Source organism: Amblyomma maculatum, chromosome 11, assembly GCF_055883805.1.
Source record: "Amblyomma maculatum isolate TAMU_Amacu chromosome 11, ASM5588380v1, whole genome shotgun sequence".
In the NCBI taxonomy this organism is placed as follows: domain Eukaryota; kingdom Metazoa; phylum Arthropoda; class Arachnida; order Ixodida; family Ixodidae; genus Amblyomma; species Amblyomma maculatum.
This window is the reverse complement of record NC_139354.1, coordinates 151,158,909-151,175,800: the sequence shown is the minus strand read 5'-3', so window position 1 is coordinate 151,175,800 and position 16,892 is coordinate 151,158,909. Positions and strand designations below refer to the sequence as shown.

The 16,892-nt window shown below is 48.5% G+C and overlaps 1 protein-coding gene across 1 annotated transcript in view; it reads right to left on the bottom strand.

The window, feature by feature from the left end:
* The window catches only part of LOC146175186 (epithelial serine protease-like), a 102,084-nt gene that overhangs the window by 47,059 nt on the left and 38,133 nt on the right, over positions 1 to 16,892 (bottom strand). Inside the window, exon 5 of the mRNA XM_084585547.1 lies at positions 12,487 to 12,601. Coding sequence (XP_084441673.1) covers positions 12,487 to 12,601 — 115 coding nt within the window. The remainder of the gene's footprint in view (positions 1 to 12,486; positions 12,602 to 16,892) is intronic.

The following is a 16,892-nucleotide window of genomic DNA, read 5'->3' as shown; positions in this document are numbered from 1 at the left end:
CTAACCCTAACATGACTGAAGCTGAGAAAGTCAAATTTTTAATGCGAGGCGTCAAAGAATCGCTTTTTGCAAATCTTGTCCGAAATCCGCCAACAACAGTGGCGGAATTTGAAACGGAAGCGTCTGCCATCGAGAAGACGTTGTACACCCGGATGCGCCACTACGAGCGACCACTTCAACCAGACTACTCATGCCACTACCCCAGCGCATCTGCAAGCGGAGAGAACCTTCGGGACATCATCCGGGAGATCGTGCGAGAAGAGCTCCGCAGAATGCAGCCATCATCGCAACAACCCCAGGTGGCGACACTCGCGGACGTCGTCCGTGAAGAAGTCCAGCAGGCGCTGGGCGTTCCTGAAGCGACGGCTGCGACTTTTCCAGCACAAGAGGCAACAGCGATGAACTACGCTGGTGCATTACGTCGCCCTCCGCCCCGACGTGATGACTTTCCGAGCCCTCGCCGCTACCGGCCTGTTCCTGAAAACCGTCCCTTGGCTCCCGCCCGCCAAGCCTACCAACGACCAACAAGCCCCAGGAAGTGCGACGCATGGAGGACAGCGAACAACCGCCCATTATGCTTCCACTGCGGTGAGGCCGGCCACATTCTGCGGCACTGCCCGTACCGACGAATCGGTCTCCGCGGATTTGCAGTCGACGCTCCACGACCACGCCCAGGTGAACGACCGCAAGAAATCGACAACTATCTGCGTAGCGGTGAGATTGCGCCACCAAGCCGTCGATTCAGGTCTCCATCGCCGTACAGGGCCCGCTTTGCGTCGCCAGGACGTAACTATGATGGTAGTGTGCGCGGAAGGTCCCCAAGCCCCCGTAGGGGAAACTAAAGGCAGCAACCTTTGGAGGTAAGGTTGCTCAACGGCGAAAAGAAGAAGATCATCCGCCGCCGACGACCACTAACGACGCAACCATTTCATCGCCGCTCCACACGACGACATCGCCGACAACACGACCAGAGTGCAAGCAGACACCGCCGCCCAGCGAAGTAACAACGGTATGCCCCGGCCATGACCTGAAGAAACGACGAAGCCGAGATCGGACACTAAGGCCCACGTGCAATGCGAGGACGCGAACAAGTGACCTTGAAGTTGATATCGACGGTCGCAGAGTCACTGCCCTAGTAGACACCGGAGCTGACTATTCAGTCATTAGTGGACCGTTAGCCTCTCAGCTCAGAAAAGTTACCACCGCTTGGAATGGCCCGCTGATTCGCACCGCAGGTGGCAACCTGATTACTCCATCGGGACGATGCACTGCAAGAATAACCGTAAATGGGCGTACTTACCCCACCAGCTTTGTGGTCTTGCAGCAGTGCTCCCGCGACGTGATTTTAGGTATAGACTTCCTAAATGAACATAGGGCTATCATCGACCTGCGATCCAAGCTCATCAAGCTCTCTGCAGACAAAGCCATTCCTGCTACGACGACGTCGATGCAACACATCGCTCTAAACGTCCTCGATGAAGAATTGACCGTCCCGCCCCGATCAAGCATCGCAGTCTGCGTAGGTAGCGCAAACATTGAAACCGCTGAAGGCATCGTCGAAGGAAATATCCAATTGCTCTTAGAACGAGGTGTCGGCATCGCAAGAGGCATCGCGAAATTCCGGAGAGGTCAAGCTCAGGTGCTGGTAACAAACTTCACCGAAGAGTACCGGCATCTCAACAAGGGCACGACGATCGCTTTTCTCGACGAATTAGCCGACCTCAAAGATGTATTCTCCCTCCACGACCAAACGCTGGAAGACGCACCGGGCCTATTCCGTCAGCCCACATTTGACATCAACCCGGCATTGACCCACAACAGGAAAGACCAGATTCTCAGTCTGCTTCGAAACTACGGGGAGTGCTTCTCATCGTCATCGAAGGTACGACAAACACCACTGGCCAAGCATCGCATAATCACGGACGAACACGCCCGACCTCTGCGCCAAAGCCCTTATCGTGTATCGCCGCGAGAACGCCAGGCCATTCGCGATCAAGTTGAGGAAATGCTGCGTGATGACGTAATCCAGCCATCGAACAGCCCCTGGGCGGCACCAGTCGTTTTGGTCAAGAAGAAAGACAGCACACTTCGCTTCTGCGTTGATTATCGCTGCTTGAATAGCATAACGAAGAAGGATGTCTACCCGCTTCCCCGCATCGACGACACTCTCGACCGGCTCTGCAATGCAAGGTACTTCTCATCGATGGACCTGAAGAGCGGATATTGGCAAATTGAGGTCGACGAAAGAGATCGCGAAAAGACCGCATTCATCACACCGGACGGCCTTTATGAGTTCAAGGTGATGCCATTTGGGCTCTGCTCCGCACCAGCCACGTTTCAACGAGTAATGGACACAGTCCTGGCAGGCTTGAAGTGGCAAATTTGTTTGGTGTATTTGGACGACGTTGTTGTCTTCTCGTCAAACTTTGAAGACCACCTAAAACGACTACAGACAGTGCTGGAAGCCATCAAGTCATCGGGACTAACGCTAAAAGCAGAGAAGTGTCACTTCGCCTACGAAGAACTCCGGTTCCTAGGTCACATCGTTAGCAAGGACGGTATTCGCCCAGACCCGGAGAAAACAGCTGCAATCGCACAATTCCCACCGCCTGCCGACAAGAAAGCTGTGCGCCGATTCCTTGGGCTGTGCGCTTATTATCGACGATTTGTCAGAAACTTTTCGCGGATCGCCGAACCGTTGACGCAGCTTACAAAGGCTGACGTACCTTTTAAATGGGAAGCGCCGCAAGGAGAAGCCTTCAACGAACTTAAGCGCCGCCTGCAATGCCCTCCTGTACTTGGCCACTTTGATGAAAACGCCGAGACCGAAATTCACACCGACGCGAGCAGTGTAGGCCTAGGAGCCATTCTCGTCCAGAAGACTGCCGGACAGGAAAAAGTAATCGCCTACGCTAGCAGGTCTCTCACAAAAGCCGAAGTCAATTACTCGACGACCGAGAAGGAGTGCCTTGCGATCATCTGGGCTACTTCTAAGTTTCGTCCATACCTATACGGCCGACCATTCAAGGTGGTAAGCGACCATCACGCGCTCTGCTGGCTGGCTAATTTGAAAGATCCTTCCGGCCGCCTTGCCAGATGGAGCCTACGACTTCAAGAATTTGACATGACTGTAGTCTATAAGTCGGGCCGGAAGCATTCCGACGCAGACTGCTTATCCCGCGCTCCCGTCGATTCTCCCCCGAAGGACGATGACGATGACGCCTTTTTGGGACCGGTAAGCGCCAACAGTTTCGCAGAACAACAGCGATCAGACCCTGAGCTGAAAGCGCTAGCCGATTACTTGGAAGGAAAGACCGCTTCCCCTCCTGGTGTGTTCAGACGACATTTATCATCCTTCACGTTAAGCAATGGCCTCCTCGTGAAGAAGAACTTCGCACCTAACAAGACCGCGCAGCTTCTCGTAGTGCCTAAAACCCTTCGGCAAGAAATTCTGCAGGCGTTGCACGATGAGCCAACAGCAGGCCACCTCGGATTTGCGCGCACGTTGCGTCGAATCCAGGAGAAGTATTACTGGCCGCGACTGCCTGCCGAAGTTGCCCACTACGTGAAGACGTGTCGTGAGTGCCAACGACGCAAGACGCCGCCGAACAGACCAGCAGGACTACTAAACCCGATTCCGCCCCCAATCCTGCCCTTTCAACAAATTGGGATGGATCTCCTCGGCCCCTTTCCATCTTCGTCTATGGGTAACAAGTGGATCATCGTGGCCACTGACTACCTTACCCGTTACGCCGAAGCAAGAGCACTACCAAATGGTACCGCGGCAGAAGTCGCCAAATTTTTTGTCGAACAAATTCTCTTGCGACACGGCGCCCCAGAAGTGCTCATCACGGACAGGGGAACGGCGTTTACGGCAGAGTTGACGCAAGCCATCCTGGAATACAGTCACACAAGCCATCGACGAACAACTGCGTACCATCCCCAGACCAATGGCCTTACGGAGCGCCTGAACAAAACGATCGCGGACATGATCGCTATGTACGTCGACGCTGAACACAAGACCTGGGACGCCATCTTGCCGTACGTGATCTTCGCGTATAACACGGCAGTCCAGGAGACGACCAGAGCGACCCCGTTTAAGCTTGTGTACGGCAGGGAGCCAACGACGACGCTCGACGCAATGCTGCCGCACGTAACCAGCGAGGACAACCTTGACGTCGCCGCCTACCTGCAGCGTGCAGAGGAAGCCCGACGACTCGCACGGCTGCGTATTAAAGACCAACAGCGCACCGACAGCCGACGATACAATTTACGACGACGCCACGCAGAGTACAATCCAGGAGACCAAGTGTGGGTTTGGACACCAATTCGCCGTCGCGGATTAAGTGAAAAGTTGTTGCGTCGATACTTTGGGCCATATAAAATCCTTCGCCGCGTCGGACCCCTGGACTATGAAGTCATTCCCGACGGAACATCAGCATCACAACGGCGACGCGCACGCCCAGAAATTGTACATGTTGTACGAATGAAGCCATATTACGCGCGTTAAAGAATCTGTGGTGTTTAAACTTTGCAGTGTTTATGTTTAAGTTTCTTTGTTTTGAAACATCGAGGCGATGTTTTTTTAAGGGGGGAGTAATGCCGCGAAACCTGCAAAACAGTATTTGTTGTTTTTTAACAGCCGCCGGCATACAGGCTTATCACTCTGATTCTGGACCGCGTATCAGTTCTGTAATCTTTGTTTGTTACTGCTCGATGTCGCGAGTCACACCTTTATCAGTTTTGTCGTAGCGCAAGCCGCACCGAGATCTGTCTGGAAGGTTCCGGCCACTCGGGTGTCTTTCCACAATGTTCCAGCCCGTGCTGGTAGCTGTTTGCGACGTTATCTAGATTGTTCTGTGCAGCCTTTAAATTGAGCGTTGCCGAGTGTGACGAGCATTCTTTGTTCGACGATCGACGAGCACGTTTGTTTCTATCGCCGCCGCCGAGTTGCTTAGTTCTTTTGCGGGCGCAAGTCAGCCCAAATAAAGAGTTTCTTTAGTGCAATTATCGACCCCTTCATTTGTGTCGTCGACCTCGTCACTACTACGTGACAATATATCACTTGATAGCATATGTTAAGTATCATTGCACAGATCTACTAGTGGGTGTATATAATTATTGTTTATTTGTTAATTGCAAATAAATATATATGTTATGCTACAAAGTGAATTTATACATCTTTGGATAGCTTATGCCGAGTTCTATTGCACAGAAATAATAATGGGTGTTCCTTATTAACGCTAAATTGGTAATTGCAATAAACCTTTAGTGCCATGCTAAATGTTAAAGTTATATATCTTTGAATAGCTTATGTTGTGTATAATTGTACCCCACTATCAAGAAAGCTCCGTCAGGATTACAGTATCTTGCTCTGAATTAGGCTAAATCTGGTGTATTGTGGCGAACTGTGTCTATGGCGATAAAAAATTAACCCATATTATTAGTTCTGTGCAATAATACTCGACATAAGCTATCCAATTATATGTAATTTGAGATTGTTGTGTAATATATTGTTAAGCGGGGATCCAGGCACTGGTAGTGGGCAGTTGTAGCGAGTAAGACCGGAGCGGGGGTGGCTCAGCTTGTAGACAGCTTGTCCGCAAAAGGCACTTCCTCTTTCTCGGCGATCTGTCCGCCTAATTGGAACTTCCTCTTTACAATCTTGCCCCCGCAGAAAAGAGGAGCCATCCTGGCGACTCAAGGAGACGGAAGGATAGCGGGATCGTAATAGGGTTTCAAACGGTCCACGTGAACAATCTCACGCCAACGGCGACGAAGGTCGGTGGAAGCGGCTAGCGGTTCAACAAGGTAATTGACGGGAGACGTCTGTTGGAGCACTACATATGGTCCGTGGTATTTGGCAGTAAACTTGCTGGTAAGACCTGGTGGTGTCGATGGGACCCAAAGCCATACGTGAGCACCGGGAGAGAATTGATGCAGAGGGTGGCTGCTGTCGCTGTGCGCTTTCTTCTGGGCTTACTCGTCCGAAGTAAGCGAGCGAGCCAGCCTGCGACATTCTTCAGCGTGCCTGGCAGCTGCTGAAAGTGATGTGTACTCTGACATATCAGGACGGTAGGGGAGGATGGTGTCGAGTGGAGACGAAGGTTCACGCCCGTACAGCAGAAAAAATGGTGAGAATCCGGTAGTTGCTTGAACGGCAGTGTTATAGGCATAGGTTACAAATGGGAGAATCTTGTCCCAATCGGAGTGGTCGGAGGCGATGTACTTGGACATCATGTCACCCAGCGTGCGGTTGAAGCGCTCTGTGAGGCCATTGGTTTGAGGGTGGTACGCGCTGGCTGTCCGGTGGATGGTCTGACATTCGCGTAGGAACGCTTCGACAACCTCGGATAGGAAAGACTTTCCTCGATCACTTAGAAGTTCACGAGGGGCCCCGTGCCGCAGAATAAGATGATGAAGAAGAAAGGGCGCGATGTTGGGTCCGGTGGCATCCTGAAGTGCTGCTGTCTCCGCATAGCGAGTAAGGTGATCGACGGCCACGATGATCCAACGATTCCCTGCAGGTGTATATGGCAGGGGTCCATACAAATCGATGCCAACACGATCGAATGGTCGGTACGGGCACGGAAGATGCTGTAGCGGAGCCGGCTGATGGAGAGGAGAAGGCTTGCGACGCTGGCAGTCGATGCATGAACGCACATACTTGTTGACGAAGGTGTACATACCGCGCCAGTAAAACTGCTGTCGCAACCGTTCATAAGTCTTAAATACACCCAAATGACCACACTGCGGATCATTATGGCAAGAAGCGCATATATCACTACGCAGGTGGCGAGGTACGACGAGCAGCCACTTACGGCCATCTGGCATATAACTGCGTCGATAGAGAAGACGGTCACGAAGGGCGAAATGCTGCACTTGACGACGAAGGGCGCGAGGAGCCGGTGAAAGTGACGAGTTCGTAAGAAGATCGATTAGTAATGTAAGCCACGGATCCTTGCGCTGTTCTGATGGCATGTCGTCGATGGACAAGGAAGACAAGGCGGAGCTGGAGGCAGGGGACAACGGAGCGTCAGGCGACACTGGCGAGCGAGATAAAGCGTCTGCGTCGGAGTGCTTACGCCCTGTACGATAGATGACTCGGATATCATACTCTTGTAGTCTAAGCGACCAGCGGGCGAGACGGCCAGTGGGGTCTTTTAGTGCAGACAACCAACACAAAGCGTGGTGGCCTGTAACAACATCGAATGGGCGCCCATACAAGTATGGCCGAAATTTCTGAAGTGCCCAAACAATGGCCAAGCATTCCTTTTCTGTCACCGAGTAGTTGGTCTCGGCTTTGGTCAAAGTTCGACTTGCGTACGCCACAACGTATTCATCAACACCGGGTTTTCGTTGGGCAAGAACAGCGCCGAGGCCGACGTCGCTGGCATCGGTGTGCACTTCAGTAGGAGCAGCCGGGTCAAAATGGCGCAATACGGGGGGTGAGTTAAGTATCGTGCGCAATTTCGTAAAAGCAGCATCGCAAGCCGGGGACCAGGCAGAAAGATCTTTGTGAGCGCTGAGAAGTCGCGTCAGAGGGGCAATGATGGTCGCAAAGTTCCGAACGAAACGCCTAAAATAGGAGCATAAGCCTATAAAGCTGTGTAATTGCTTGATAGATGTTGGCTTCGAGAACTCAGCGACAGCGCGAAGTTTAGATGGATCTGGAAGGATGCCATCTTTGGACACTAAATGCCCTAAAATAGTGAGTTGGCGAGCGGCGAAATGGCACTTTTTCAGATTGAGCTGTAGACCGGCGTTGCTAAGGCATTGCAGGACAGTTTCAAGGCGAGTTAGGTGGGTCGTGAAGTCGGATGAAAATACAACAATATCATCCAAGTAGCAGAGACATTTGTGCCACTTCAAACCGCGGAGAATATTGTCCATCATGCGTTCAAATGTGGCGGGCGCATTACAGAGGCCAAATGGCATGACATTGAACTCATAGAGCCCGTCGGGAGTGACAAAAGCTGTCTTGGGGCGGTCGTCTTCAGCCATCGGAACTTGCCAGTAGCCAGAACGTAAATCGATTGAAGAGAAAAATTCCGCTCCATGCAAACTGTCCAGCGCGTCGTCTATGCGTGGTAGCGAATAGACGTCCTTTCGTGTGATCGCATTAAGGCGTCGGTAGTCCACACAGAACCGAATAGACCCGTCTTTCTTCTTGACTAAAACGACCGGGGACGCCCAAGGGCTACTGGAAGGCTGAATTACACCCCTACTGAGCATCTCGTCGACTTGCTCATCAATAATGCGGCGCTCTGAGGCTGATACACGATAAGGGCGTTGGCGTAATGGGGCGTGCGTACCAGCATAGGTGTGATGGGAAACAGTTGACGTACTACCCAAGGATACCTGCTGGATGTCAAAGGAAGCTCGAAATCGGTTCAGTAAGTCGAGGAGCTTGGCGCGTTGATCTGGAGCGAGAGCACTGTCGATGGCTTTGTCGAAGGCAGCCAGAGGCGGTGAAGCAGACGAGGAACGAGGTTGGCTAAGGGCACTGACGTTGTGGGATATTGTGTCGACACAGGTGGAGAAAACCAGTGGGACGGTCACAAAATTTTCTGACCGAACAGGCTCAGCATGCCCAACGCACTCGCCACTTTGCAACGTGAGTGGATAGAACGAATCGTTAGTAATGGCTAGTTCGGTGCGTCCGCTTCTTACACTAAGGACGGCGCAGGGCAGGGGAAGACAGCGTCGCGATACGAAGAGGGAAGATGGGGTGAAGAGCACTGTACAGTCTTGAAGAGAGGGACAGTTTATAGGCACAATCGCAGCAGATGAAGGCGGGATATCAGTAGCATCCGCAACGTGGCATTTGGCTTCCCCAAGAGCGTTAGCGGCAGTCGGTGCGGTGCACAGCGGAAAAAACTCTACTTCGGCACGAGCGCAATGAATTACGGCGCGATTGCGACACAAGAAGTCCCATCCTAAAATAATGTCATGAGAGCAGTCACGGAGAACGATAAAACTGATGACGTAGAGAACGTTCTGAATGGTGACTCGAGCCGTGCAGGTACCGATCGGTTCGATGTGCTGAGCAGTGGCGGTGTGCAATGAAACCCCAGAATATGGCAGAACAACTTTTCGTAACAAGCGGCACAGTCTAACGTCCATAACCGACACAGCAGCACCGGTATCTACAAGCGCAAGAGTACAAACATTTTCAATGGTAACTTCTATTAAATTGTTCGGTGGCAAAGCAGGACTTTCACTGTTCGACGAATGCGCAGTTCTTGCCTGCGGAACTGCGTCTAGTGGTTTTCCGGCATTGGCGAGGTACAACGGCGGCGCATCGGCGACGGAGAGCGACGGCGCGGAGAGGTTGAGCGGTTGTCATGCGAGAAGTGGTCAAAGTGAGAGGAGGGCTGAGGGGGCGCACGGAGAGGGGACGGTGGCTGCGCGTAGTTGACCGGGCTCTGATAGAAAGCGTACGGTGCCGAGCGACGGCGGCACATGCGTGCAACATGGCCATGGAGGCCACATGCAAAGCAAATCGGCCGATTGTCAGCTGTGCGCCAAGGGCGTAGAATAGGTGGCGCACGACGCTGAGTGAAAAATGCCCGCTGAGGCGAACCGTACGATGGAAAAGGCGCAGGAGGGGGTGGTCTTGCGGTAACTTCAGCATAAGACAGTGGACTGGGCCCGGGCGTCGGGACAGCGTCGGCATGAATAAGCGGAGCTGTCAGTGGAGCGGCATGAATAGGTGGTTGTAGAGAGGGCGGAAGTGCTTCGGCAACTTGTTCCTGAATAACCTGACGTATGTTTGAAGCGAGGTGTCAGCTGAATTGCGGAACGTTTGAAATTAATGATAATTGCCGGGCAACTTCTTCCCGTACGAAGTCTTTGATTTCCTGGATAAGTGCAGAGCTGACAGCGCCATCAGACATAGCCGCAATCGTGCCTTCCGGTTGTCGAGGGACGATGCGTTGACGACGAAGTTCTTCGTAGCTTTGACACATCGTGACAACATCACTTACAGTGCGGGGCTCTTTGGCCATGAGGATGTTGAATACGCCTTCATGGATGCCCATCATGATGTGGCGAATCTTCTGAGCTTCAGTCATCGATGCATTTACATGATGGCACAAATCTAAAACGTCTTCGATGTAACTTTTGAAGGTTTCGCCTGTCTGCTGCACCCGCTCGCGCAAACGGTGTTCAGCGCGAAGCTTGCGGACCGCAGGGCGACCGAAGACATCCAGAAAGCGAGATTTGAACGAGGCCCAAGTTTGAATGTCAGCCTCGTGATTTGTGAACCACAGATTTGCGACTTGCGTAAGGTAGAAGATAACGTTGTTAAGTTTCAAGACGTCGTCCCACTTATTGTGGGTGCTTACACACTCATACGACGAAAGCCAGTCCTCCACGTCCTGGTCGTCGGTACCGCTGAAGAACGGCGGGTCCCGCTGTCGAAGCACCCCGGAGCATGGAATTGATGAGGCCGAAGAGGCCGAGGTAGCGGGGCCGGTGGTGTTGGTGCTGGAGTCAGTCATTGCGTTTGGAATTAGGCGGCTGCGGAGCTCCAGGGCGAGAAAGTAGAAGAGAAATCCCGCGACCTCCCCCAAGTGTTAAGCGGGGATCCAGGCTCTGGTAGTGGGCACTGGTAGCGAGTAAGACCGGAGCGGGGGTGGCTCAGCTTGTAGACAGCTTGTCCGCAAAAGGCACTTCCTCTTTCTCGGCGATCTGTCCGCCTGATTGGAACTTCTTCTTTACAATATGTCATAGCCGAAATTAACGTGAAATAATTTAAATGAGAAAGAAACAAAGCATGATATATTTGGAGTTTAGCAAATTTAGGAAGCATCATTCGACAACGCAACATTATTCCAGTAATAGCCGGAGGCTTTTTACACAGGTGGTCTATTTTTATTTATTTATATTTAGAACTTTCGGCAGTCAATACAGACCAAGCAGGAGGGCAATAGAGGCCGCGAGAAAATGAATTTCAGCGCCACCATTGGCAAGCAAAAATATCAACAGAAACTGATGGTTGTTTCACTGTAGATGGCAGGAGAAATATGAGGCAAGGGTTTTATGTGTGTTCACTATTTCTACGTTTTGATTTTCATATCGCAAAACAAGTAGCATGGCGGAACAATTTTATTTTTTTGCGCGAAATATAGCAGCTTTAGTTCTTGCTGGATTATAAACTTAGAGTTAAACTGAGAATCTGTTAAAATAGCTTTCTTGTCAATTAGCTTTCTCATACGAACAGAGATCAGCTTTTCCAACCCCTTCGAAAATACAGGAAGCACAGAAATCGGCCAATAATTAGACGGCAGGTTACGGTCGCAGCCTTCATAAATCACAGACACCCGCGCGGTTTTTATGCCATCCGGGAACTCACCAGATAAAAGTGATAAATTAAATATATGAACCATTGGAGAAGCTATGAATGGTAAGACGCACGTTACTGGCTTCATCTCTATGTTACCGATATCAAGTATCCTGCTATTGCGTAGGCCCATAAACGTGCTCACTACTTGAAATTCACCAGATGGCTCAAAAAACACTGTATCAGTTGGGATACCGTTAGCGCCTGGCAGACTTAAAACTAAATGTTTCCACCGCTTGTTATTCCCTGGCTAACGTTCATGCGAGTATAAAACAAAACTGCTTCCTTAAAAGAAAGCGGAATACCTTGTTTGGCGTGAGAGCGTTTCAACATTTCTGTTATTCAGTAATGAAAACATTGACCGCCTCTACATGATAGTTGAAGGATGATAGGCGTGGTAGTAACTTCGTTCGTATTCCTCGTGATCAGAGGTTTCGACAATCCAGATATTAGATTTTGTAGTTTTATTCCATTGACACCAGTTGGAGTATTTACCATGCAACATGGTTGGCATTCCATCTTGCAGGAAGAGACCAGGAGATATAATGTGTGGTGGACACTTAACGGTAACTGCACAGCTGTTTAATCGTTAACACATTACCATAGGCGTGAGTGGAAACGAACTACACTTCAGATTTCCGTTTTCGGAAGCCAAAACACAAGGACAGTTGTAAAGTCTGTAAGCTAGAATTCTTTAAAATAACATTTCTTTCTCGAACTCAATGCCTAAAGGGAACCGAGTACATCCTATGGTGAACATCCTCAGGTGGATCCCTCTTTGGACATCCAGCATTCGGATGGACATCCTTATTGTGTGTTACGTATCACATATATACGTGTCACATATATATGAATAAGTATGTCGTTATTCACTAGTTCTACGTGTCAATATTACTGTATCTGCATTTTCATTTGTTATGCAAATACATTTTACTACGTTTCGGCAACCGCAAGAAGGAAAGGTGCGACCTCATGATGCCGTATATAATTATTTGACAATGAGGGAGGTCTATATTGATCTGCTTTCAATTCTGCGGTGTCATCTAAAACCTACTTAATCCAAATTTAATTTAATGAATCTCTGTTCCTTCCTTCAGGTAAAAAGTGTGAAGTTGTATGAAAGCTCACTTGTTGCTTACTCGGGTTGGTGTATCCCCATCCGGCTGCAAGCACCGGCCTCCCGGCAAGGGTCATCGGCTTCTTCGGTAAGCAGATGGGTCTCACTGATTGGTCGAAGCGGAGCGGCTCTGCAAGCTTCATATATGACATAAATGAGAAAAAGCACATCTCGCGCTTTTGTACAATGATTCCAATGTGGCGCGATGAAACCTCGAGGGCAGTTCATCTACAATGGGAGGAGAAATGTTTTAGAGATATGCTCTCTCTGCAACGACTGGCAGGAAACTTCATTATTTCGGTTTTAAATGGCAAATTCACCTATTAGCACAAGCAGAGACTGTTATCTTGAATTAACTGTATGCTGCATGAGTTGCGCAATTTGTTGCATTGATTATGCTTTAGTCCCGATATCGTCCTGACGATTTCTAGGCGTTCCACTTTAAGAGACGAAATGTCAACCTATTCATTTATTTATTTAGCTACTTACGTATACCTCAAACGCCTCATGGATGGGGTAATAAATGAAAGAGAGTGGCACATTGAACAGACAAAAGTCTCGATGAATGATCTCGTGATTATGGATTGGTTTGGTCCACGACGGCAATTGGCAGGTCATTCCAATCTATTGCTGACTGAACAAAGCAGGATTACAAATATGCAGCTGTTGTCCTGGCAAGGGGCGGGTAGACAGCCTTCCTTTTGTTTGCGCAGTCAGAGATGTGGTGGGCGGGATGGATAAAGGGGTTCAGGAAAGGATAGTCATCCATCTCTTCATCTTTCGGCGGTTAGATATGGTTGGCAGGTTAGCAGTGATCATTAATTCAGAGGTACAAACGTTATAATAACGGGGAAAGAAAGATGAATCGAACGGTGCGATTTTTTGTGTTTCGGGAGTATCAGAAAGGGTATTGCAATAAGAGTCCCAAATAGCGAAAGCGTATTCTAGTTCGGGATGAATACGTTTTAAATATGCGCGAGACTTCATTGATGGAGATGCTTATCGTAAGGGCCGGCGGAAATGGTGGCGTGAGTTACGTGAGTAGAACATCTTAGATCACCTGTTAAGTGATTGCCTAAATATTTGCAAGTTATCACTGAACTTATTTCCTTATAGACAATAAGGTAGCTCGAAAATGTTTGGGAATGACGTCGATGGAATGATAAAACGGATGTTTTCTTTACATTCAAGGACACCAACCACGATCTACCCCGTTACTACGCGCTGGATGTCAGACTGAAGAATCACAAGGTCAAATTTGTTATTTATAGGGCGATAGATGAAGCAGTCTTATGCAAGCAACGAAGGTAGAAGAAATATTAATATGCAAATCGCTTACATATATCACAAAAAGGGGCCCAAGGATGATGTCCTGGATTACTATAGATATATCAATTGAATAAGTAAATGAATTTCTGTTATCGTGAACGCTCTGTTCTCTTTTAGTGAAAAAGCTGCAAATCCAATTATAAACAGATTAGTTATGATTTGGCACGAGAGTTTTAGGAAGCGTCGGGTGGGGGCAACTTTATCTAAGGCCTTCTCAAAATCGAAGACAATAGCGTCAATCATAATGTTAAGTTTGATACTGGTTCTTAAGTCTTTAGTGCAGAAAGTTAGATACCTGTCACAAGGTAAGCCTTTCAGAAATCTATGTTGGTTAGGGTGAAAAAAGATTAAGAAATTATCAAAACAACAGATACAGTCTGAAAGAAATACTTTAGAAATGATGCTTAAGTGAGGGCTAAATAGAGAAGTGGCTAAATAGAGAGATGAAAGCAGAAATTATTACCCCAGTTTGGTTTTGTATGCAATATTCTGTAAAGAATATTTCACAGGGAAAGGCTAGCAATACATTGTGCGTAAAATTATGATACATTTGGCGGTTTTCTTCTCAGGAGTTTCAATAGGCACAATCTTCTAATAATAATAATAATAATAAAATTATTATTATTATTATTATTATTATTATTATTATTATTATTATTATTATTATTTTATAAATATTATTATTGATATTATTTATTTAGAAATTATTTAGAAGATCGCTCGCAAGCCGTAGCCCTTGATTCCACCACAGCTGTTAGCAGCCGTCAGATGTTGGGGGGCTGGGGTTCCTCAAGGGTCTATCCTATCACCATTGCTTTTCAATTTATTTATCAATGACTTCGCGTCAGCAGTTACAACTGCCTTGGTCTTTCAGTACGCCGACGATACGGTTTTACTTACGAAGCATATTTTCTACAAAAGTGCTGTTGCTTTATGCAAGACAATATCTGTATCGCAATGAACTTGTTTTCCATGAATGATCTTTTGGTAAACCAACAAAAGACTAAACTGGTCTGTTTTAGACACCCATTGAAGACAATTGTACTGTGTGAATCGGTTTTTTTTGCACTCGCACAATGATAAAGACTGCCATTGTACTCCTGTTGAAAATGTTGATTGTATAAAATATCTAGGGATTTACTTTGATAGCGATCTCTCATGGCATAGTCACATGGCTTACGTTTGTGGCAGATTACGTAGAACGGCATGGTTACTGTTTACAGTTAAATCTTTCCTTTCTTTATCGGCAAAAAAGACAATCACGCATGCACTTGCATACAGTGTTATAAGATATGGCATCACAGTCTGCACACTCTTCGCAAAGGTGGCATGATCGGGTAGACGCTCTTTTAAAATATATGTTAAAAAGTGCCGCTTGTGAGCATTCCTTTCCCCCTCAAGTAAACCTGTTTGATTTTCTTGGTCTTCCGTCCTTTGAAGTTTATATAAACAAGCTGTTATTCTTCGGCACTGTTGGAATCCTGATTCAAGACGAGAGCAGTTTCTGCCAGAACACTACGGAATTGTCAACGCTACACGGTCGCCAGACACGCGACTAGATACGGCACAGCAGGACGATGTGTGTATGTCCCTATAATATTCAATATGCTTCCTGATCAGGTGTTGTCCGCTACTTGTAAAGCCACCGTAAAACAAATGCTCAAATCTGTGAAGTTTTAATTCTAAATGATGCAGGAAACTTACAAGTTCAATTTTTTTTTCTCTTTTATACAATGTCTCTTCCTTAGTATTTGTATTTAAGTGTGTGTGTGTACACCCTGATATTTTATTGCTTTTACTTTCCCCCGCCGATTTTGCCGGGCCTAGTCCTGCAAGCCTCCTCTTGGCTTTGACAGGCCCGAGTCTGTATGTATCCCAATGTGTTGTGGCAATAAGTTATTATTATTACAGTCGGCAGTGGTATCGGTGCTGCGGTGGGACTTCGGGAACTGCAACTGCTTCGTCCGGTGAGCGCGCCCACCGCTTCATTCTTTGAGAGTTGTCCTGCACGCCGGTCACCCTGGTTTACGTTGGTGTGCGTGAGAGCTGTGCGCTGCTAGCTCCCAACGGAAAAGTTACCTGCTCCGCCCCTGCTCGTCCTTTTCCACAAGTCGGCAGCGGTATCGGTGCTGCGGCGGGACTTCGGGAACTGCAACTGCTTCGTCCGGTGATCGCGCCCACCGCCTAACGAACGCTGATACCCCTGTGTTTTTAAGAGGTTCCTTTGTTAATTTCTTTTTTTCATGCCACCGACTGCTGAGTGTTATTTCTGCATTGATATGGATAAGGGCGAGGAGTGTCTGTCAGAATACATTGCCGGATGACGGCCGTTTTATGAGATGCATGGACTGTAAAGAGCCGTATCATTTGGGGCATAACTGCTCAGGTATCGCTCCAAATATGTTCAGTACGATGGGCCCGCAAAAAAGAGACGTTTGGGTGTGCAAACCCTGCCGTACTAGCAAAGAACGCAGTGGCTCAGATTCGCAGCTGCTGACACAATCAGCGGACAGCTCTGACGTACTTGCAGCGCTTATGGCAGAGATTAAAGACATTAAACGAAATGTCGAATGCATGCCAGAGCTTCACGCAAAAGTTGATTCTTTGCTTCTACTAAAAGAAGAATTCACTCAGCTTTGTACAACGGTTCATGATGTGGAAGAATCGGTAAGCTTCCTTTCTGCCAAGTATGACGCAGTGGCCGAACAACTTAAAGCTGATAAGGAAGAAGCCTCTGCTCGTAATGAAGAAATATGCCAACTGCAGGAAAAGGTGCTCGCTCAGGAATCTTTGATTAGCGACTGCAGAAAGGGCTTCACGACTCCGAGCAGCATAGCAGGAACGCTAACATGGAAATTCATGGCTTGGAAATGGAGAGAGGTGAAAATCTGATTAAGTTCCTTGACGAGCTGGCCGAGAAACTTGAACTGCAAAAGCCTGGTAATGGGGAAGTGGTGGCTGTCCACCGTCTTCCAAGCAAGAAATCATCGCCTCCTATTTTGGTGCGATTTTCTTCTGTTGCTGTTCGAGAACGCTGGTTCGCAGCGAGGGGCAAGCTCCAGAGCCTTTCTGATGCGGAATCATCGGACCAGCTATACT